The following is a 23,272-nucleotide window of genomic DNA, read 5'->3' as shown; positions in this document are numbered from 1 at the left end:
CGACAAGAAACAAATACCTACTTGAGGGCAGCTCTAGGGCCAAGCGAATTTGAATGCCAATCTGTTACAAGAAAAACTATCAAAAGAAAAAGAAGTCTATTCAAACTTCATTTTAGAGCTCTATGATATTCAGGCTACTCAAATCATTCCCCAAAATCTTCAGAAATTTCTAAAAAGTGAGAGAAAGCCTTGTTAACAGTTTCATTATATTTTTCTGACAAGGTAATTCACTCTGTGCCAATTTAATGTTAAAATAGAGTTGGATTTTTTTTTTTTTTTTTTTTGCGGTACGCGGGCCTCTCACTGTTGTGGCCTCTCCCGTTGCGGAGCACAGGCTCCGGACTTGCAGGCTCAGTGGCCATGGCTCACGGGCCTAGCCGCTCCACGGCGTGTGGGATCTTCCTGGACCGGGGCACAAACCCGTATCCCCTGCATCGGCAGGCGTACTCTCAACCACTGCGCCACCAGGGAAGCCCTAGAGTTGGATTTTTTAATGCATTAAAATGTGTGCCCTACAGCTTACTGGAGTATTTTAATAATTATGCGCATGCTATTACATTTATGATCTTTTCATAAAACTTAGTAGATAACTTCCCATTTAGTGATTAAGGATTCTTATGATAGTCAGCAATTCATGATATTTGCTTTATGACAGACTGTTGATCATATCTCTGACTAATCTGCTACTGCATCCTGAGATCGGGAATGCAACCCCAGCTGTAAGGCTTTCTTATGAGGGACAGGACAGAATCGGTGCCTATACCTTCAGCCCCTACTGGAGGACAGTTCCAGGCCCGGTAAACAATGGTGCAGTCTGGCAGTCATCAATAGAAACTGCAAACTGGGGGAATCGCTAATGAAGTTGCTAACAAAGAACCACTGATACTCAATCAGTGATTCTCGAAGAGTGGTACAGGGACCCCTAAAGGTCTCTGAGACACTTTCGGGAGTTTGCAAGGTCAGAACTACTTTATAATACAATATTATTTGCTATTTTCACTCACTGTCATGAGTGTACGATGGAGCTTTCCAAAGGCTATATAACGTGATATTATATAATGAAACATGTCAATATTTGGAAAGTGTGCCTAATGCAATGAACGAACATTTTCCAAATAACGAACATTTTCCAAATGACTAATCCATGATATTACAAAATCATTCATGGGTAAAACATTCATTCAAAGGAGAAGACCGATGGATTTTAAGGCGACAGAGTACAAAAAATTCTTTGACACGGTTTTAGATTCCACATTGCAACAAACCTTTGAGAACACCACTTACTAAGTTTTGATGTAGTATCAAAGAATATCCAGTTATCTGAAAAGCTTTTAAATATTCCTCCATTTTCTAACTCCTATAGACATCTGTGTGAGGCTGAATTTTCTTTTATTTATCAAGCGTAACAACATATTGCAACAGATTGAATGCAGAAGCAGCTATGAGGACCCAGCTGTCCTCTATTAAGTATGACACTGAAGAAATTTGCAAATATATATCAATAAAATGATGCCACTCTTGTCCCAATTTATTTTGGGTTTAGAAAATAGATATTTTGCATTAAAAGATTTCATGATACCATTTAGTGAGTTATTGTTTATTTTAAATAAATTAAGAAATATTTTTGAATGTTCTCAATTTTAATTTCTAATATGGTAAATATCAATAGGTATAGCCATATAAACAAAAGCTCCTGTGGTAATGGATGGGGGGGGATCTGCAATAATTTTTAAGAGTATAAAAGGGCCTTCAGAACAAAAAATTTGAGAATCACTGCATTATATAACTAAAAATATTTTACTGCTGCAAATGTTAGCACTTTAACAGTTTTTTGCAGCTTTTTTACAATTTGTTGCAGTTTTATTTAAATATTAATATATATAGCTATTAATATTAAAATAAACATATTTAACTGGGGCTGCTACTTTGATAGGACCCTACTCAATAAACTTATTGAAGTAAAAGCCTAAATGAAGGTATAAAGCCAACCCTAAATAAAGTAATAAACATGTAGTCTGATTTAGCTGTCTGTACCTTTGTACAGAGCTCAACAAATTTAACCCTATCAAGCAGCTCTTCATTCCTGGTATAAGGCCCAGGATCCGGCAGACCACGGGGCACAAGGCTGGTGAAAAACAACTGCTATGGGTGATTGATTGTCCCTACTCGTATTTTAAGAGGTTGTTTGTCTAACCATGTGTCCACTTCTAAACCACAGTACTCTTAAATTACTCAGACTATGCATTCTGTCACTTCCATCAACTAACAAAATAAACTTGTATCCAACTTACCGAGGGTGAAGAGGGAAGTTTTTCACAGCTCAACTATTTAGAGGTAACCTTGAAGAATGCTTCCCCGCCGCCCCTCGCCCCCCCCCCCCCCCCCAGGAAGAAAATGTAACACAAGGGGAATAAGAATTGTGGCCTGAAATCCTTTCTGGGATAAGGCAATCTATAAACAAATAAACAAAGTTGCCTGTCACAAACTCCAGCTTAAGGACATATTCCTAAAATAAACAAACAACACCGTACAGATAGTCATCCTTAGTAAAGAATAGCACAAAACTTAAAGACAGCACTACTAGGATTTTACTGCAATTTCAAGGGACACTCGGGACTTTCTCAGGTTTTAGTTAATTTGCAAAATGAAACACCACAATTGAGCTCCTAGATTCCTCCCTTACCCTTAAAGTCAATGGTACTGAGTCTGAAGAAAAAAGATTAACTTAGTGTTAAATAAAATTTGAAAAACTGAATGAGGCATGAGAACAAAAGCTAACAAAAGCTAAACTTCACACTAAATTAAGACACTCAATAGTAAATATTTCGAATTCTGGATTGATTACTGAGATTATGAAAGATAATTTTCTTTCAAAATGAAAACTTTAGGAAGTATGAAAAGGTAAGCTAAAAAGCAGAGAATTACCCTCAGGTGGGTTGCAGAGGCTCCTCCATTCATAAGAGAGCTAGTTTGATATGACAGCTGACTTGAGATTGATTTGAGAGTAGGTTCATAATAACGTATTAAATGTTGATTCCAATATAATTTACAACAGAAATGAAGCAGTTTAGATCTCCCAAACAAACTTTGAGGCTTGGAGCTAATAAATTTAACATTCCTGAAACTTGCGAGTAAACTTGTAAAGCTAAGCCATTCCTTTATGTGCATTAAATAGTCATAATCCCTTGTGAAAATGATTTTTGCAATAAAAATGAGCTTTGAAATTTGAAAATAAAAGTTCAAAAATAATTTTCTCATCCAGAAAAAACTGAGACTATTTACAGTTGCTTCAAACAAAATGAAATATTTAGGTATAAATCTAACAAAACCTGTTTCGATCTGAATCCGGAAAATTAAAAAATGATGATGAAAGTAATCAAAAATGGAGAAATATACTGTGTTCAAGAATTGGAAGATTCAGGGCTTCCCTGGTGGACCAGTGGGTAAGACTCCATGCTCCCAATTCAGGGGGCCCAGGTTCGATCCCTGGTCAGGGAACTAGACCCCGCATACATGCTGCAACTAAGAGTTCACATGCCGCAACTAAGAGTTTGCATGTCGCAGCTAAGAGTTTGCGTGCCACAACTAAGGGTCCGCATGCCGCACCTAAGAGTCCATATGCTGCAGCTAAAAGATCCCATGTGCCGCAACTAAGACCCAGTGCAGCCAAAATAAAAAAATAAAAAATAAATATACTAAAAAAATTGGAAGATTCAACATAATAAGGATGTCAATTCTCCACAAATTGATCCATGTTTAATGCAATTCTTATCAAAATCTCAGGAAGGTGTTGGTAGACAGAGACAAGTTTATTCTAAAGTTCATTTGGAAAGGCAGAGGACCTAGAGTAGCTAAAATAGGTAAAATTTTAAAAACAAAGCATAACATGAGATGAATCCCTCTACCATAATCATATATATACGGTTTACTATGTAGCCTGTAATGAGGAGAGTGTGGTATCGTCAGAGGGACAGACACATATATCAATAGAATAAAGAATCCAGAAATAGACCCACAAAAATAAGCCCAACTGATTTTTGACAAAGGTGCCAGACTCAGTGGAGGAAGAACAGTCTTTTCAACAAATGGTACTAGAGCAACTGGGCACTAAAAGGTGGGGAAAAAAAAAAATGAACCTCGACCTAAACCTCACAACTTATACAAAAATTAACTCAAAATGAATCATGGACTTTAAAACATAAAACCATAAAGCTTTTGGATAAAAACACAGTAGAAAATCTTTGGAGCTACAGACAAAGGGTACCAGGGATAGCAAAGAATTCTTAACTTGACACTAAAAAGCACAATCCATGAAAGAAAAATCTGATAAACTGGACCACATCAAAATTTAAAACCTTTCTTCTGAAAGACCCTGTGAAGAGGATGAAAAGACAAGCTACAAACTGGGAGAAAATATTTGCAAACCACGTATCTGACAAAGAACCTGCATTTAGTATATATATAAAGAACTATCAAAATTCAACAGTAAAAGCACAAACAATCCAATGAGAAATATAGGCAAAAAACAAACAAAATGAATAGGATTTTCTGATGGCAAATAAGCATATAAAAAGATGTTCAACATCATTAGCCATTAGGAATAATGCAAGTTAAAACCAAGAAATAGTGCTAAAAACCTGTAAGAATGGCTAAAATTTTAAAAAGTGATAACACCAAATGCTGGCAAGGATGTGGAGAAAGTGGATCACTTATACATTGCTGGTAAAAATGTAAAATGGTACTGCTGCTCTACAAAAGAGAAAGGCGGTTTCTTACAAAACGTGTGCTTATCGTACAATCCATCAAGTATACTTTCATGCATATATTCCAGAGAAATGAAAATTTATGTTCACACAAAAATCTGTACATGAATGGTCATAACAGCTTTATTAGGTAATAGCTAAAAACTGCAAACAATCCAAATGCCCTTCAACGGGATATACCATAACACTCTGTTGTATATCCATGCCATGGAATACTACCTGGGAATAAAAAAAGGAACAAGCTATTGATATACGCAACAACTTGGATGGAGCTCAAGGGAAAAAATGAAATCTGCCAACCGCAAAAGGTTAAATACTGTATGATTCCAGTATTTATATTACATTCTTAAAATGATGAAATTATAGAAACGGTGAACAGATCAGTGGATGCCACAGATCAGAGAGCTGGGGAAGCCAGGAAGGTAACTGTGCCTATAAGTTGGTAACACAAGTTCCCTGTGATGGAACTGTTCTGCATCTTGACCACGGTGATGGTCACATGAATCTACACATGTGATAAAATTGCATAGAACTAAATACATACACACACACACACACACACACACAAACAAGTCCAGGTAAAACTGGTGAAATCTGAATAAGGTTGATGAGTTGTATCAATGTATTACCACCAATTTCCTAACTGCAATATTATATTTTAAGTATGCTATATGTTACCACTGGAGAAACTGGATGAAGGATCTATGCGATCTCTCTACATAATGTTGTTAAAACTTCATGTCAACCTAAATTAACCAAAAATAAAGTTTTTTTAAATTTCTTAACTCCACTAAGAAAAAAAAGTAAGAATTGAGGACACTATACAGTTAACAAGTATTTCAAAGACTTATCATCACAGATGACTGATTTTCAGCTCTCAAGTGGGTAGCCACATAATTCAACTCCATCTACAACTCAGAAACCACAGACTTATTCCATTTTTCCTCTCTTCCTTCTTTCTCTTCCCTCCTCTACCACTCCATCAACCCCCTTCCTAACTGGCTATAAGAGAGAACTGCAGTATGTGTATATGTGTGTGTGTGTGTGTGTGTGTGTGTGTGTGTGTGTGTGTGTGTATGCATACTGCAACTCCGTGTTCTCTCTAGTTTTATATTAACACGCACAGAGGTGTGGGTTGTTTTCAACCATACTTATTAATTAGCATTCTGTGCTCTTGGTTCCTAATTTTAAAATCCATTATGTGGCACATTTTATACTTCCCTTTAAAAATAATTAAAATGTCAGCTATTTGTTTATGACAATAGTTGCTTCCATCCCTACCCCCACCCCACTACATAGGAAAGTGGTCCTTAAAAAAAAGTTTTCGTATGTTGCTCCGAAGTTCGAGTTGATCACTGGTGGAACCTATACAATAAGATATCTTCTGTGCACTGAAACAGAAGTTAATGATTGCTAATTTTGGAGAATAAGCTAGGCACTTTTTCTGGTCACTGATATACACTCCATTTAATAAGCCACTGTCTCTGGGCATGGCATTGGTAGATTGAGCCTGGCATACTATACAGACTACGAAGTACTATTATCATACCATGTACTAAAAACATCTAATTAATACACTGCAGAAAGCTAGTTTATTTATAGTTCTGACTTTCCCTTGCTCAGAGAGCTCTCACAGCAGGCATTATTCTCATACTTTTTCCCCACCTTTGCTTTCTAAACTACTTTGTCAATTCTAAGTAATTCTAAGCCCTGACTCAGGGCTTCTGTTTGATACACACAGACACACACAGACACACAGACACACACACACATACACACACAGAGCACCACATTTCAGTGGATGTTTAACTCCATGGATCTTAGTCACTTGCGGAAAATATAATATTTGATTTGAGATATATATATGTGTGTGTGTGTGTGTGGGTGTGGGTGTGGGTGTGGGTGGGTGTGTGTATATATCTCACAGGTATCATCTAATATAAGTTTTCCATATAACAGTCATGGGGTAGGACTCTTTTCCTAATTATAAGAAAAAAATATTTTTATAAGATCTGCTGTATTCTCAGACCATTAACTCAACATCATTCCACCCACCTCTCACATCAGTTTTTATTTGGGGGAGTAGAGGCACACCCTGTCCCAAAATATATCTTTCACAAATGTTCAAAGAAATAAAAACAGAAAGTATTATTCATGTGGCATTTCTTACACAATGGCCCCAAAATGTCAGTTTTCTACACTATAGCTCTTATAGTATCATTTTCAATTTCAGAGAAACAATCACATAATCAAATAGTATATTTCCCCCAAATGGCCAATACCCATGGAATTAAATATCCATTAACATGTGGCCCATTAATGTACACAATCCTTTACATCTTGCTCTTAAAGATAAAATCTTAAGTTTTTCCTAATCTCTTACTCAGAAAGGTAATACCAAAAAAATAGTTTTCATTTCCAAGCAATGCAGAACTGCAATAAGCAGTCTTAAAAGAGCACATTAAATGCCCAATGAAGAATAACACAAAACAGCACAATTAGAAACTGTAGAAATTTTACCTTAATTCTTCTCTCGGTGTCATCTAATTTTAACTCTGCTGAAACGAGTTTCTTTGCTAAGTCATCTCGTTCAGGTAGGTGTCTAGCTTCAGAAATCTTTTTCAGTTTCTGTAAGGAAAGTTTTGTCCTAAATAGTTCACCTTCTGTATCTTTCACCCTTTTCTCAGTTGCCCGTTCTTTCTCTCGAGATTTTCTTAAGCGTTCTTTGAGTGCTGTAATCTCATTGTTATGACGAGCAATAAGTTGTGAGATTTCATTTTCTGTATCTTCAAACTTATTCAGGGCTTTCTCCTGCCGATACTGAAGCCTTTTCAAAGCCTTATTTTCTTTTAGCAGCTCAGCTAACTTGACCTGGAGTTCAGTTACTTCATTCTGCAATTCATTGATTTTTAGCAGTCTTGCAGAAAGAACCCGTTTTGTAACAAGATCAGTATCTTTCCGAAGTGGCTCCCTATTGAGGCCCTGGGAGTGAAATCCCGCTGGGACTCCCCTTCTGTTTGGTGGACCCTTAGGGCTTGGTTTCCTAGGGACTAAAAAAGAAACAGTAATAATGTAAAGTGAAAGCTGTACCAGATGTAGTATTATTTACTCATCCTAACACAAGTGGATCCACAACATTCTTTAGTTATCTTGTTTCCTTAAAAAATGATTTTACAATATTTAATTAGATATCAGGTTTTACCTAGAGCTCTTAATATAATGGTTCTATAAGAAAGGTTTGAAATCTTTTAAGAACGTTCAAGAATTATATTCTGATCCAGCAAAATAATATCCCCATAGTTTACAGGGAATTATTTTACCATTTTTAACTTTACAGATAAGATAGCCAGCCAGCATTTGAACACAGGCACCGTCAGCACTAGCATGGTGCCTAATAAATACTGGACAAAATATTGTGATACTCAAGTCATTTGTCCCAAGATATTTGGGATCATTATTTAAAATGTGGAAATGTATGGGTTTTTTAAATTAGTTAGAAATCTTTATTTGGGGAAAGAGGATGACAACATGACAGCAAGAAGATTTGCGACTCAGATTTACCACTTAATAAATCCTTGAGCAATTCAACTTAAACCTTTTCCAGGTCTATCTTCCCTACCCACAGAATAAGGATAACAACTCATTTGTTGTCGTGAGGATTAACTGAAGTTTGCATGTAAAACAGAAAGTTCTCCACAAATATTCTCTGTCAGCGACAAAAACTTAATCCCAGGTATCAGTGATTGGAAACAGAAAACACTTCAGCAGTACAGGTGTGATTCTAAATGCTTTCTCAGAGGCTTTCTTTTGTGTGATGTTCGAATCAAAAACATCTGGCATAATTTAAGAACAAGATAAACAAAAAACTCCACCCTAAAAAGTACAAGCATGTGAAATCTTTAAAGTTAACTAATACACATTAATCACAATATTTCACAAAAATTTGGAATGTTTTTTTTTCTTTTTACTAAAAGTTCATTAAACTTAAGCCTCAATATACAAAGCACCTGCCCTTTAAAAGAGGCATCTGGAAGTCTGCCACAGTTGAGAATAACGAACTTTAATCTCCAAGGTGACTGCATTTTTTCAAGAAGGAAATGCATTCCAGAGGGGAAAAAAAATGAAGAAAAACTAGAAAATCCAATGTTTCCCTACCCGTTTTACCAGCCATGGATACCCTGATTTCATTATGTAAACAAGGGTAAGAGTAATATTTACAATTTAACACTATAAAGTTTCATTAAAGAGATGGAAGTTTTATAGAAGCTATTTTGAATGTGTAACTGATTCGGGATTGCAGCTCTATAAATGCTTGAATATATGAAAGGAAGTGGTAATAAAAAGAAATGAGGGAAAACCTACTTGTAACTCTGAAACTATGCTATCCAATATAGTAGTCACTAGCCACATGTGCCTACTGAGAAACTTGAAATGTGGGTGGTCCAAACTGAGATACCCCGTAACTATGAAATACATACCAGATTTCAAACACTTAGTTTAAAAAAAAAAAGGAATGCAGAATATTCCACACACTATGTTTTATATTAACTATATTTAGAAATGATAATATTCTGGATATGTTGGGTTAAATAAAATATATTATTAAAATTAATTCCACCTGCTTTTCTTTTTAAATGTGGCAGTAAAAAATTGTATATGTGGCTTGCATTTGTGACTTGCATTATATTTCCATTGGAGAGATTGCTCCAGTTTTAAATTGGAGCACCCATCATTTCAATTCTCTTTCTTTCCCAACATACTGAATTAATAGAGTTTTAGTATCTATATGCTATTATAGAATATGTATTCAGCTCTTGGAGTGACAGAAACTTTATACATAAAAATGACTGTACACAAGGAAGAATGTTAATCATTCCAAATCTCTGATTTTTATGTATAAAATTATATTGCTCAGCAAACAAGACTTCATACAAATGGAAACTTAATTTGAAAAGTTAGAGCCTAGATATTATACAAATCAGGATAAAAATTTTCCACTAATATTTTATTGAACAGTTTAGCCAGACAGAAAGGGCTTCCACAACCAACTTTTGACATCCTAAAAATCTGAACATTGATTTTTAGCATATTCTATTAGTACATCTACAGACAAAGTACACTTAACCAGAACTCAAAAATACTTCTTAGCGTTCATCTACCTCTTTCATTTTTAAAACTATCAAGATGAAATACAGGGCTAATAGGAGTCAGAACAAAGATGACTTATTGTTGTGTATATCATTCTTCATCTCCCCCTTGTTAAGTCACCACCAAAAAGAGGGTGGGCAAATAACTGCTTTTTTCCTTCCATCAGGTGTTAAAATTACGGTATGACTCATTTAAAAAACATGTAACAAAGATAAACTATGCATCTACCAAAAACTCAGTGTTTATATTACTGATAAAACAAGAAATAGAATAAGTATGTAATATGTAATACACAAAGATGTATAAATTATTAAATTTTATTATAACTTCTGATAGAGCACAAGTTTTACTTCTGATAGAGCACAAATAACTTCTGATAGAGCACAAATAAAGCATGCTGAAATTTAAAAGGAGGAAGAATATGTTATCAAACATGAAATTCCACAAATTCAAGTGTTAAAGATGCTTTTTTAATCACATTTGTTCTTTCCTTAATTTAGTCTACACTGATGATTGTGACTTAAACCAAAAGGAATTAACTTAGTGTTTAAGGAAAGTTATCAGTTTGGTTATGTTGTTTGATCTAAGGTAGACAAATTACCACAGATTTTAATTCAAAAGATAATGCAAAGCAGAAAACAGTACAAGTCAGATTGAAGACAATAACCAAAATTTTTCTGGGTGATATTAGAACTGTTTCTCATAGCTTTTTCTCAATTATCTTCTTAAATAAGATAAGGCGTAAGAAGTTCTGACTCCTTAATTGGGTAGCCTCCTAAACTGCTTCTGGGTAACAAGTGAAAAAGTATTCTTGCCAGTAATTCCCAAGGTATGTAAATGATTTCTTGGGAATAAACAGTCATTTTCTAAGGTTCAATCCTAAGGTCTGTTTGTTCTTAATTATATAGCAAAAGTTTAATATCAGATCATGCTCTCAGTCACAAAATCAAAGCAAGAAAACCGCACTGAGACAGATTTGGAGGAAGAGACTAAGAAACCTGCAGCATTGTACTTGCAGGACAAACAAACAGAAGAAGAAAATGCACCCAAATTGTTCAAAGTATCAACATCCCTGGGAAGCTAGATCAGGGATCCATGAGAGGGCTGCTTTCAAAAGGAACATACACTCTTCTAAAAAAGCAAATGTTACTTTTCAAAGTAAAAATCTGTAAAGGCAAATTTAATCAAACTCCTGAATAAAACTTTTCAATAGCTAACTATTCTCCTGTACAGAAACAGTCAATATCTTAACACAAGATTCCAGGTGTTTCATTGCCTTGCCCCTGTTTTCCTTTTCATCTCCCAAACTTACCACTCCCTGCCTTGCAATCTTACCATTCTAAGCTACTGCTGTTATATTGTGCTGTATTTATTAACATATATTATAAAACCTCATTTACCTTAGCTTACTTTTCTATGATATACTCCTTACATATTTTGTTACTAAGTACACATCAGGGTTTTCTTGACCAGGGATTTATTAAGATGAAGAAGAGATTTCTAGAACATTATCTCGTCAAATATATATTAATAACTAGTTCCAGACTAGTAACATTTTAGTAAGAAAAATTATTTCTAATGATTTACGTTGTTTCCATTATAACACAGCTTAATAGAAAACAGACTGGTGGACCCAAGCCCCAAATTCCAATTCTAGGCTGAATTTGAACTTTTGTAATAAGTAGGGAAAGTAATTTTACTCAATCTATAAAAATGCCCCTTAACCACTTTATATCAATGCTTCTCACTACTTTTTGAAATTGAAGATAAAGGAAGGTCCACGTGTTTTGTGGGGCTTTTTGTGGTTTTTTTGCCTTTACAGTACCTCACAAACTCCAAGATAATCATTTATTTAGGAACAAGAGAAAACAAAATGAGAAGCCTCAGTTATGGTTCTTTCTTTGGTATACCGTATGACTTTGAATATAACAAAGGATAATACACAGTACCATAAGCAACATTTATAAAAATATATCCTATTCTAAATGTAAATCATCCCATTTCCATGCACATATCCATATACATATTAATAGAAGAGTTTCATTCATACATGTTTTCCTTAAGCATTCAAAATGAATTTTCTAGATCTACTGGACTTTTTTAAAGGATGCTTACCTTGATGACGCATTTGGCTGTCTGAAATTTGTTTTTTAGGATTTTTTCCCTTAATACTTGCCGGTGAGGACGGATGGACCAGCGATGACCGGCCAGAAGACTGTGGTGTAGCTCCAAAATCAGATGAACAGTAAGAGTAATAATGTCTGCCTGCCTTACTTTCTTTACCAGTACCTGGACTTCTTTCTCTTTCCCCCATGGCTTTGAAAAATGGCCTCTATTCACATAATTTCACAGATTCTTTTCTTCAGAAAAATCCATGGCAATCCTGAAGAGCATTTTTTAGAGTCTTCAGATCCCGGGGATAATATTCATGTATGTGCAATTTGTTTTCTCTCTGTATCTGTGGTCCACAATTCACAGGAGGGACCAGAAAATACACTTTTTCCCCTACAATTAAGGAAGGGGGAAGGAAACTCATCATATTTCATGAAATAGATTTCTACAGTTAATTACAATGAAATATACTAAAAGCAAAATAATATACTGCTTATAATTTTTAAAAGAGGCTGTAATTTAATTCATCTATATTTTCACACAGTTGTTTACAGTATTTGGAGAAAAGACAAACTGTCATAGCCTAGACAGAGAACATGTAAAGTACCTGACATATACTTGCTTCTGAATAAATGTTAACTGCACTTGACTCCCTTGAATCTTAAGATTTAAAATAAACACAAGTGCTGATTTTTAACAGGTGAATTATGATCAAATCACCAATTTCTTTCTTTTTTTGGGGGGTGGGGTGTTGGGGGATGGTGGTAAAGGACAAGACTGCTAACAAAACCAAAGAAAAATATCTAAAATTGCATAAAAATGTAAAACTGAAAGTATGTAAAAAAATTAATCAAATTAAAGCACTTGATGAAAAAACGTTTGCAGCACGACAGAAAAATGGTTACCACCCTTAACAATAAATACCTCATATCATGCCATAAGAAAAATATGAAGTCCAAAGATAAATGGGCAAATACATATTAAGACCCACAGCAAGCAATACAAACTATAGGCACATAATAACATTCAACCTCAGATACCATTTTTAAACCTATCAGATTGTCACAGATTTCTCAACACTCAATGCTTCCAGAATGGCTGTCAAGAAAATACTGGGAAAAAAGTTGGCAAAATATATTAAAACTTTAATTATGCTTTTAACCTTTGATCTGATAATTCCATTGCCGATACCAAGAAAATTACCCTAAAAATAGGGGGAAAGTTTATGCACAAATATTTAATGCAGTACAATTAAAAAAAAAAACCAAAAAAGGAAGCAACCTAATCTAACCACTGCAAAATAACTAACAAAATTAAGGAAAGTATTGAAAAAATCAATATAGCCTAGTATCATGCAACTGTTAGAAATGTTTACAGAAAGTTTGTGTTAATAACGAAGATGCTTATACTATTACAGTAAAAAGAAAAATTCAAACTGGTGTATAAATATGATCTCAACTACACACAGTCATTGAAAAATACTGAAAACACTGAGTATTCTTTTTAACTGAACTCAGGAACTGAAAAAAAATTGCAAACCAAGGTATACATAATATACCAAAATAACGTCTGGAATTGGATTACTTTTATAATTATAATTGTTCTTAATATTTACAAGAAATGAAAAGCCCATTGATGAAATTAGTGTTAAAAGTATATACTAGTAATAAATGAAAATGACACATGCACAAGGTAGCACTACTACTATTCATGTAGCACTTTTGTAGGGGCAAAGGACTAAAACAACCAAAATGACCATCAATAGGGAACTGGCTGCATACACTGTAAACCTCCACACAGTGAAGTACAGTACTATGAAGCTATTAAAGGAATGCGGATTACCTCTGTATATTCTCTGCAGTCTGAAGTGATCTCTAGATTAAGAAAAGGAAGAGGGAGAAAAGCATGTATAGTACGCTACCATTGAATGAAGAAGGAGGGTTATAAATTTATATACACAACTTTTTATATTTTTAAAAAGTAGAAGAACAAATTAAATAATGAACAAACAATGGGTTCTCTAGGGCAGGGCTGTCCAACAGAACATTCAGCAAGAATGGAAATGTTCTAAAATCTGTTCAGTATGATAGCTAGCCACATGTAGCTACTGAACACCTAAAATGTGGCAAGTGTGAATGAAGAACTAATTTTTAATTATGCTGAATTTTAATTAATTTAAATGTTAAAAGCCACATGCACTAGTGGTTAGCTTATTGGACAGTATAGCTGTAGAGGAAAGCAGGAAGCAGAGTTCAGGGATAGGGATAGGAGTTAGACTTCTTTATAACTTTTGTAGACTCAACTTTGGAAATAATAATTTTTAGAAATTAGATTTTTAAAAAGCATTTCCTATGAATCCAAAGAAAATGAAACAAATAAATGTAACTATATATACAGTTGGTGGCAGAACCACACAGATTAACCAATTCTAATGACTTTAAAACACAATCCCTAGTGAGATATATCCTACTGACAAAAAGGTACAAAATTTTTCTAAAAACTAGTTTCAATAATCACATTGTTGGCATTGTTATTCTCAGGCTACTACATGTGCACTGTGAGATAAAGCAAACAAGTAATTACATTGGTTCGGTTAGGTATTAGAATTTTCTAAAACAAACAAGTATAAGCCAATACGAGTTTTAAAATTCTGGAGCCCAAAAGGTGAATTTTGAGTATCAGTATGAATTTATAACGGATTTTACATTAAAAAAAAAAAAAACACTGTTTCCCAGCTCTGTCCACTGAAAAACCCTAGAAGCAAGAAACGAATTAATAGCAACAAACATTCCCAGCACTCAAATGTAGTGTCTAAATACCGTTTCCCTTAGAAGAAACTAGAACTCCTTGTACAACGTCTTATTCCACATCTAAGAGAGGAAACATACAAGATGAATCTAAAAATCTAGAAATTTGTTCATACTAGAGAGCGAGAAAGCTGTGAGGCACTCCTGATGGAGCATCAGAAGGGCTCGGGAGCGCACTCCAAGAAGCTCCGACTAGCCAACAGTGGGACAATTGCATCGTCAATAAGAATTATATCAGCAAAGGATTAAGACACATCAAATACGTTTAAATTCATGAGGTCATATGTTATTTTAAAAAAACTAATTAGTTACCTCTGAAAGACACTAGGCAACCAACTCATTCATATGAAATTGATACATAAAGAGAAAAAAATCAAACATGTATCCTACCTATACTGTTAAGAGCTGTATCTTAAAATAACAAAACAGTAGATAAGGGGAAGTATTGGGTTGGCCAAAAAGTTTGTTTCTTTACAGAATTATTCTAGCTAATAAATTAAAAAGGGAATATCAGAATGACAGAATTAGAATACTGCCACTTTGTAGCCACTAATGAAATAATGAAAGTAGACAGTGCTCACTAATGGCTGCTAACACCATAGAAAAGAAAGAATCAGACACTGTGTGCCTTCCAGATAGGACAAGGATACCTCTGAAGTAATCGGCTCCTCCTACAAGAAAAATAAAATCTGATTCTGGTCAAACTTCTAAACTGAAATGACAATTTATAGAAAATACAGGGGACAGAGGTACAAGGAAGCAATTAGCAAAATCCACACTGTGGCAAAGCCTATAGGACAAACTGGCTTCTTTAACGCATAAATTGCAAGCAGGAAAAGAAGAGATGGCGAGAAGGTTTCTATATTTTTTAAAAGTCTTAAGGAAAACAAACAATTGCAATCTATGAGCCTTGCTTCAATCTTGATTCAAACAAATTATATAAAAGAAAATTATAAGATAATTTAAACACTGACTGGATATTTAATGACATTAAGGAATTGCTATTGCTTTAGGTGAGATCATGATATTGTGATTACTTTATTTAAAGAGTCCTTATATTTCAGAGGTAGATGTTGAGATATTTATAGGTAAAATTAAATAATGTCTGGGGTTTGCTTCAAAATAATCCAAGGGGAAGGAGGTAAAAGTAGAGATTAAATAAGACTGGCCATGAGTTAATAAAACTATGTAAAAACTGTGGAGACTTGCAGCTTCACTATTCTACCTCTGCTTTCATATTGTTTCAAATTTTCCTTAACAAAAAAGATTTTTTCAAAATCAAGCAAACAAACTTAGAATTTTGTTTTACTTCCTGGTAGATTATTAGTGCCTGGCAATCTCAGTCTCTGTTACAATTAGCTATCTGATCTGAAATCAGCAACAAGTACTAATATTAAAAAATATATAAATCAGTCTGAATCTTTCACTTTGCAATCATGACAGAAAATATTTACACATTTAAAAAACTGTCTAGGAAAAAAGGATGATGGATTAAAGCAATTAAGTGGCTCTATCACTTATTAGCTGTGCAAACCTGGAGAAGCCACCTAACTTCTCAATCTAAATCTAAATCTCAATTTTCTCATCTGTAAAGTGGAAATAATAATGGTAACTTCCTTAAAGAATTGTTGTGACAATTAAATGGGATAATTCAATAACTATCACACAATAAGCACATGGTAAATATCAATAATTGCATATTACAATTCAAACATACAAGATGCTCAGTAAATTCTGATTAATACTCTTTGTCAAAGACTTTCAGTTTTAACAGTATAATTAAAAGTTGATTATATGATATGGATGAAGATTATTTCTGTTTATATGCACATAGCAGCAGTAGCTCCCTATGACCTATCCCATGTAAGTCAGGGGTCCCACCTAACTTTTTCTTGCGAAGGGTAAGAATCCACAAAAACATTACCTGCCATTCATCTCATATACACCAACACTAGCTCTCGCCCCAACCCCTGCCCCAAACATATACATATTTAAAAAAAAAAAAAGGAAATATCCATTGCCCCATTATCCAAATCCTGTTTCCTGGGACAACTATTTTAATGGCTTATACTTTTTGCTTATACTATTTTTTTTACTGAAGTATAGTTGATTTATATTATTGTGTTAGTTTCAGACGTACAGCACAGTGATTCACTTATGTGTATCTATCTATATATATTCCTTTTCATATTCTTTTCCCTTATAGGTTATTACAAAAATTGAGTATAGTTTCCTGTGCTATACAGTAGGTCCTTGTTGCTAATCTATTTTATATATAGTACTGTGCTTATACTATTTCTTGAATTAGCAATTTTAGACTATGAAAGATGAGGATTTAACTCACACCTCATTTTAAATGGCTGCAACATGCAACTACATGTTGGTTACGCAGAGGTTTTTCTCTAGAATTCCTAATTGTCCTTTTTTCTTGAGAGGAAAAAGCATCCTTCTTATCACATCACTGATATCTATCAGTTTCTTAGTCATTCTATCTATAGCCTGAAATCCATTATTCTTCCTCCTAAAAGACATTTTTCTTGGAGACCAGTAATTTCCTATTCTAATGTAAACCAATAACTTTCTACCCGCTGCACCACTGTCATTCTGGAATAACTTTTACCGTACTTCTGAGTTAATCTACCATTTCTAGTGGCCCATGTCATCGTCTTTATTAGTTTTCATTGTATTTTACTGCTCCATATCCTCAAGCAGCTTCTTCCGAAAGGGTTATCCGAGGTAAAAGTTCTGAGTCTTTGCATGCCTGAGAATGTCTTTATTTTGCCTCATACTTGATAGTTTTCATAGGTTCCAAATTCTAAGTGACTCTCTCAGAACTTTGGAGACACTGCTCCACTGTCTTCTAAACCCTCAGAGCTGCTTATGAGATGTGACAGTCATTCTTTTACTCAACATACACTTTTCTTGAGCTCTCACTATGCAACAGTAATGAAAAAACAACAACGAAAGATCCCTGCCCTTATGGAGTTCACACTCTAGTTATGTTCATCTGATTCTCATTCTTCATAGGTAATCTTTTTTTTTTTTTTTAACTCCCTAGGAACTTTTAGGATCTTCCCTCTTGCTATGTTGAAATGTCACAATGATGTACGTAGGTGTGGTTCTGTTTTCATTGTGTTGCCCTTTTCTTTCCCTCTTCCTTTTAATGTGGAAACTTGTGTCTTTAAGCACGAGAAATGTTCTTAGGTTTCTTTTTTGATAACTGACTCTTCCTTTACTCTTTTTGAAACTTCTACTGGTTAAATAACAGACTTGCTCTCTTTGTCTTTTTGGACTATTTTCAAAGACATTTACTCACTCTATCTTCTAAATCATCCAGGAATTTTTTTTTTTAATTTGTGCAAACATCTTAATTTGCAAGAACTCTTTCTTGTTCTGATTTTTTAAAATAATTATTCTGTTCTTACTTTAATGAGGCAATACATTCTCTTTCCCAAGAACACTAAATAGAGATTTTGTTTGTTTTAAGGTCTCTTCTGATCCATAAATTATCTTCGTTTCACACAGTTACAGTTTTTCAGTTTGTTCATCTTAGGTTTTTTTATACACTGCTGATTTTATTTCTTTGAAGATAATTTTTAGTCACCCACTGATATTTAGGAAAGAAGAAAAAGAATGAACAGAAACCATGTACATGTGAGCGGGGCCTCCTGACAGGCACATGTTGCTTTAGGATGAACAGCAAATAATCAGTCATTATGCTGGGGACTCCCTAAAAGTTAGCAATGAGAAGGGATTATCTCCAAACACAAATGTCCACCATGGCAACTCTACTTCTTCTTTAGTGTCATCTTTGTTTTTATTTCCAGGAGAAATTACTTCTATGTTTTTTGATGGGAAAGAGAGTGAGGGGTGAAGGGCAGAGAGTATTACACTGACGGTCGCTGTGCATGAGCTTGGGTGGAAAAGGAGGCACAACTATTCCATTTATAGTTTTTTAATTATTCTTCCTCCCCATTTTCAATTTTCTTTTCTGACTTTTTAAATCCCAAGATACTCTGAGACTCTGTTGGATATATCAGAATATTTCTTTGCTGCAGTTCCCTCTTGAATATCTTGGGACATAGTTCTGTTCTAATCTATTCCACCCGTCATTTCTTTCATGTTTCAGAAATGTGTTGTTATCTCTCGTCTACTGAGAGTATTCTATCATTCTTACAATGTTATACGTTTATTCTCTTTTTTCTTTAATATGATTTTAATGTCTCCAAGTAGAAGAGACAAATACATATGGTCAGATCTATATCTTTAACAGCAAATATAAGTCATCTTTAGGCTAATTATTCATAACAATTATTCTCGACCTTTCAAGACAACTTGATATAAGCAATCACTTTTCCAAAGTTCATGAAACTACTATTCAATTCATACACTTATTCAGTCAACAAAAGTTACTGATGATACAGACGCCATTTTAGACAATGAGGAAACTAAAATGAGCAAAAATACACTATGAGTTCTTTTAGAGCAGCGTCTGGCTCTTCCATCAAAGAGAGAAGATTAGAAAAAACAGTCACAATAAATTATGTATGTATCCTTTATATATTCCCTGAAAATATTACATGTTAATTACATGAGAACACTTTAAAAGTGATAAATTCAAGAACAGCCCCCAGGACATATATGTGGAGAAAACCATAATTCAAAAAGATACAGGCGCCCCAATGTTCATTGCAGCACTATTTATAACAGCCAGGACATGGAAGCAACCTAAATGTCCATCAGCAGAGGAATGGATGAAGAAGATGTGGTACATATATACAATGGAATATTACTCAGCCATAAAAAGAAGGAAATAATGCCATTTGCAGCAACATGGATGGACCTAGAGATTATCATATTAAGTGAAATAAGTCAGACAGAGAAAGACAAGTATCATATGACATCACTTATATGTGGACTCTAAAAAAAAAATGATACAAATGAACTTATTTACAAAACAGAAACAGACTCATAGGCTTCGAAAATAGAAAATAAACTTATGGTTACCAAAGGGGAAACGTTGTGTGGGCGAGGGATAAATTAGGAGTTTGGGATTAACACATACACACTACCATATATAAAACAGATAATCCACAAGGACCTAGTATACAGCACAGGGAACTCTACTCAATATTCTGTAATAACCTATGTGGGAAAAGAACCCGAAAAAGAATGGATATATGTATGACTGAATCACTTTGCTGTACACCTGAAACTAACACTACATTGTAAATCAACTATACTCCAATATAAAATAAAAAATTAAATTTAAAAAAAAGGAGAAGAATAGTCCCAGGAATGCTAGAGAACATTTTGTTACCTTTGCCAAACTTCTGATTACTTAGGATCTATGCTGAAATAAGGTAGGTATTTCTAATCCCATATTATGTTACAAACCTTCATGACAACAAACAAGCATTCCTTAGAAAATAAAGCAACCCAAAGATCTAAGCCTTCCTAGAAAATGGAAATTTAGACACTTGTGAAAATTTTCCTTTATAAAATTAGTCCTTAGTCCTTGTAAGAACACCGTTGCCTGGCTGTCAGTGGCTGCCAGAAAAACTGTTCAAACAAGCAAACAGGAAAACAAAAGTTAACAAGTTAAAGAAAAAAGAAAATGCATGAAATATTAGACCAAAATATGAAAGGAAGAAATGGATAAAGATGAGGTAAGACAACTATTAGAATAATAACTAATAATGTTTTTACGAAGTAAAAACAAATGAACTACTATAGTTCAATAAGATTACATAACAATTTAGCACTGGAAGGAACCCTGGGAAATCACTCCTTTCTTTGAATAGATTAAGGAAACTAAGACCCAGAAAAACAAAGTGACTTACCCAAGATCCCAACTTATCTAAGGTCACAGACCTAAGTTAGTAAAACTGGAAATGGACTACAAGTTTTCTGACTCTTGGTTGAGGGACCTATTCAATATTTCAATACCAACCATCGATGAGAACTACCTCATCTTTAAAGCCACCTCCATGTGCATCTATTCCATAGTGTGGCGCTCCCCCTACTAAAACTGAAGCAGCATTTCTGCTCCTTTTTAGAGCTAAACTTTTCACCTGTCTTCCTTCCCACTCCTCTCCATCTCAAGGACTGTGCTCCTGCAATTCTGCCCTCTCTACAGGATCATTCCAATCAACAAAGAGGTTCTAGTAAAGCTGCTGCTTGACTCCATGGCCTATTGCATCTACAACCCAATTTCTCCACTCCCAATTTTCCAGTAAAAGTTTTCGAAGAGTAATTTATAATCTAGAATGTCATCTCTACTTCCTTTCCAACAATGTTTTTCTGAATCCACACTAGTCAGGTTTTCATCCCGACCATTCCGCTGAAATAGCTTTTGTCAAAAGAGACAGTGACATTCAGCCTGGTGAAATCCAAGAACCAATTTTCTGTCCTCTTCACCCCTGACCCCCCAGCAGCATTGGACGAGACTGACCAGTCCCTCCTGCCTACAACACTCTCTTTTCTTACTTAACTTCCATAGCCACCTGCCTTCCTGGTTTTCTCATTACCTCATTGGCTGTCTCTTCCCAGTCTTCTTTGTTGAATCCGCCTCCTCTTCCTGACCTCTAAAGGTTGGAGTACACAAGGCACCACATACTTGGCCCTCTTTTCTTTTATCTACGCTCTCTCCTTAGGTGATCTCACCTAGACTTCATTTACCCTGCCTTTCGGATTCATATATTCACCTTCCTATGTGACAACTCCAGCTAGGTATCTAAACATCATTTCAACCTTACATGCCAGCACAAAATCATGATCTATCCCCTTTCTACTCCTACCCACTCTTTCCTATTTTTCTGATCACATTAAATGGCATTTCCATCTACTAAATTATCCATTTCACAAATCTAAGGATCATCCCGGATTCCTTCTTACTCTCACATCCCACAACCAAACCATCTGTAAAACCAGGCTGTTTTATCTCCAAAATATACTCCACATTTGATGATTTCTTACCATCCCCACTGCAACTGCCCTGGTCCAAGCCACCATCTTTTCTCACTTGAACTTCTACAACAGCCTCCTAACTGATATCCTGCTTTCATTTTTGTTGCCCCAGTTAGAGAAACCTATTGAAACTTGACAAAGAGATCAGACAGCATGACTCTCCTGCTTAATTCCCAATTTGTTACTAATTGATAGTTGTGGTTTGTCTGAGGCCACAAAGTGAATGAGAGGTTTAAACTCAGGTGAAAATCAATGAGAGGGGTTTAAGCTCAGGTGGAAGTCAGTGAGAGGGAGTTAAGCTCAGGTGGAAGTCAGTGAGGGGGATTAAGCTCAGGTGAACTGGATCCGTGCTCTTCACTACTGTTAAACGCTACCCCGTGGTCCTGCCGACTTAAAACGCCAAGTATCTGAGCACCCACTCCGATTCACCGATGCCAAGAAGGCACTTTTTTTTTTATTTTTGCCAACTCTCCCCTCCTCTCATCCCATCTCTGAAGGATGTGTAAAAATTTCACAGCCTGCACCAAAGAGCCGTTCCACTCTAATCAGTCTTAACTTCCTATCATTTATTAATTCCAGGGCTACAAAGAGCCCCACAGCCTCCTTCCCCTTCTTGCCCCATCCCTCCTTTCCCATCTTCAGTGTCTGCAGGCCCCTAGGGCTTTCTAATAACTCCGAACCCCTTCTCTAGATCCTCCTGCAAGGCGCTCCCTTCCTTCTTACCCTGATCTCCCAAAGCAACCCCTCCCGAACTCGTTCTCATCCTAACTTCCCAATCCCCCATCTTTCGGTCAACCTCCCCTCCGCCCAACCCCCTCCCAGCCGCCGGGCTCCAGATTTGTTTTCCGAGGACTTTCCTTCTCCCCGCGTCCCCCAATCCTCCTCCATCCCTTATCCTTTAACAACTCCACTCGCACGCCCCCAACCTGCTTGGCGGGTCCCGCACAGCCCGGCCTCAACTCGCACCCTCAAGTCCCCCCTATCCCCACGCCCACCCCAAAGCCCACCTCCAAACCGCTCCCGCCCCTCCTCAACGCGGACGCGGCGCCCGCCTCCTTACCTTCTGTCCGCGGGGCCTCGGCGTCCGGCCGCCAAAGAAGGGGTGCCAGACCCGGCTGCGGGGCGGGCGCTCAGGGGGCTGGGGTGCGGAAAGTTTGAACACGGGGCTAAGGTAGGGGCAGGGACGTCAGCTCCTGGGTTGCAACGGCGCGGCGACCTCGGCTCCAGGGTAACGGAGGGGGAGGCCCAGACTGCACTGCGGGACGCCCGCAGCCAATGATAAGCCCGCCCCCGACCTCCCATTGGCTTCTGTTGTTAGAGGGTTCTTTCTATTGGCTTCAGTGGAACCGGAAGGCGGGACGATGAGTACGAGACTAGGCGGCCATTGGTTGACCGCTCTGGCTGTAGAGGCTACGGAGAGTGGCGAAGTCGTGCGCACCGAAGCTCGTAGAAGCGCGCCCGGCCCTTTAAGCT

The 23,272-nt window shown here is 36.0% G+C and overlaps 1 protein-coding gene across 2 annotated transcripts in view; it reads right to left on the bottom strand.

The window, feature by feature from the left end:
- LCA5 (lebercilin LCA5) overlaps nucleotides 1-23,014 on the bottom strand; it is a 76,757-nt gene extending 53,743 nt beyond the window's left edge. The window contains exons 1-3 of one of the 2 annotated variants that reach the window (XM_060030314.1): nucleotides 22,860-23,014; nucleotides 12,027-12,416; nucleotides 7,284-7,813 (exon numbers count right to left, since the gene is read on the bottom strand). In XM_060030314.1, the coding sequence (XP_059886297.1) occupies nucleotides 7,284-7,813; nucleotides 12,027-12,225 (729 nt within the window). In that variant the 5' untranslated portion in view covers nucleotides 12,226-12,416; nucleotides 22,860-23,014. Of the gene's footprint in view, nucleotides 1-7,283; nucleotides 7,814-12,026; nucleotides 12,469-22,859 lie in introns of those variants that run through there. The other variant, XM_060030315.1, reaches the window with a different exon arrangement.
- Nucleotides 23,015-23,272: the final 258 nt, after the last annotated feature.

The sequence above is a fragment of the Delphinus delphis genome, chromosome 14, assembly GCF_949987515.2.
Source record: "Delphinus delphis chromosome 14, mDelDel1.2, whole genome shotgun sequence".
Classification (NCBI taxonomy): Eukaryota; Metazoa; Chordata; class Mammalia; order Artiodactyla; family Delphinidae; genus Delphinus; species Delphinus delphis.
This window is presented reverse-complemented; position numbering and strand designations above follow the sequence as displayed.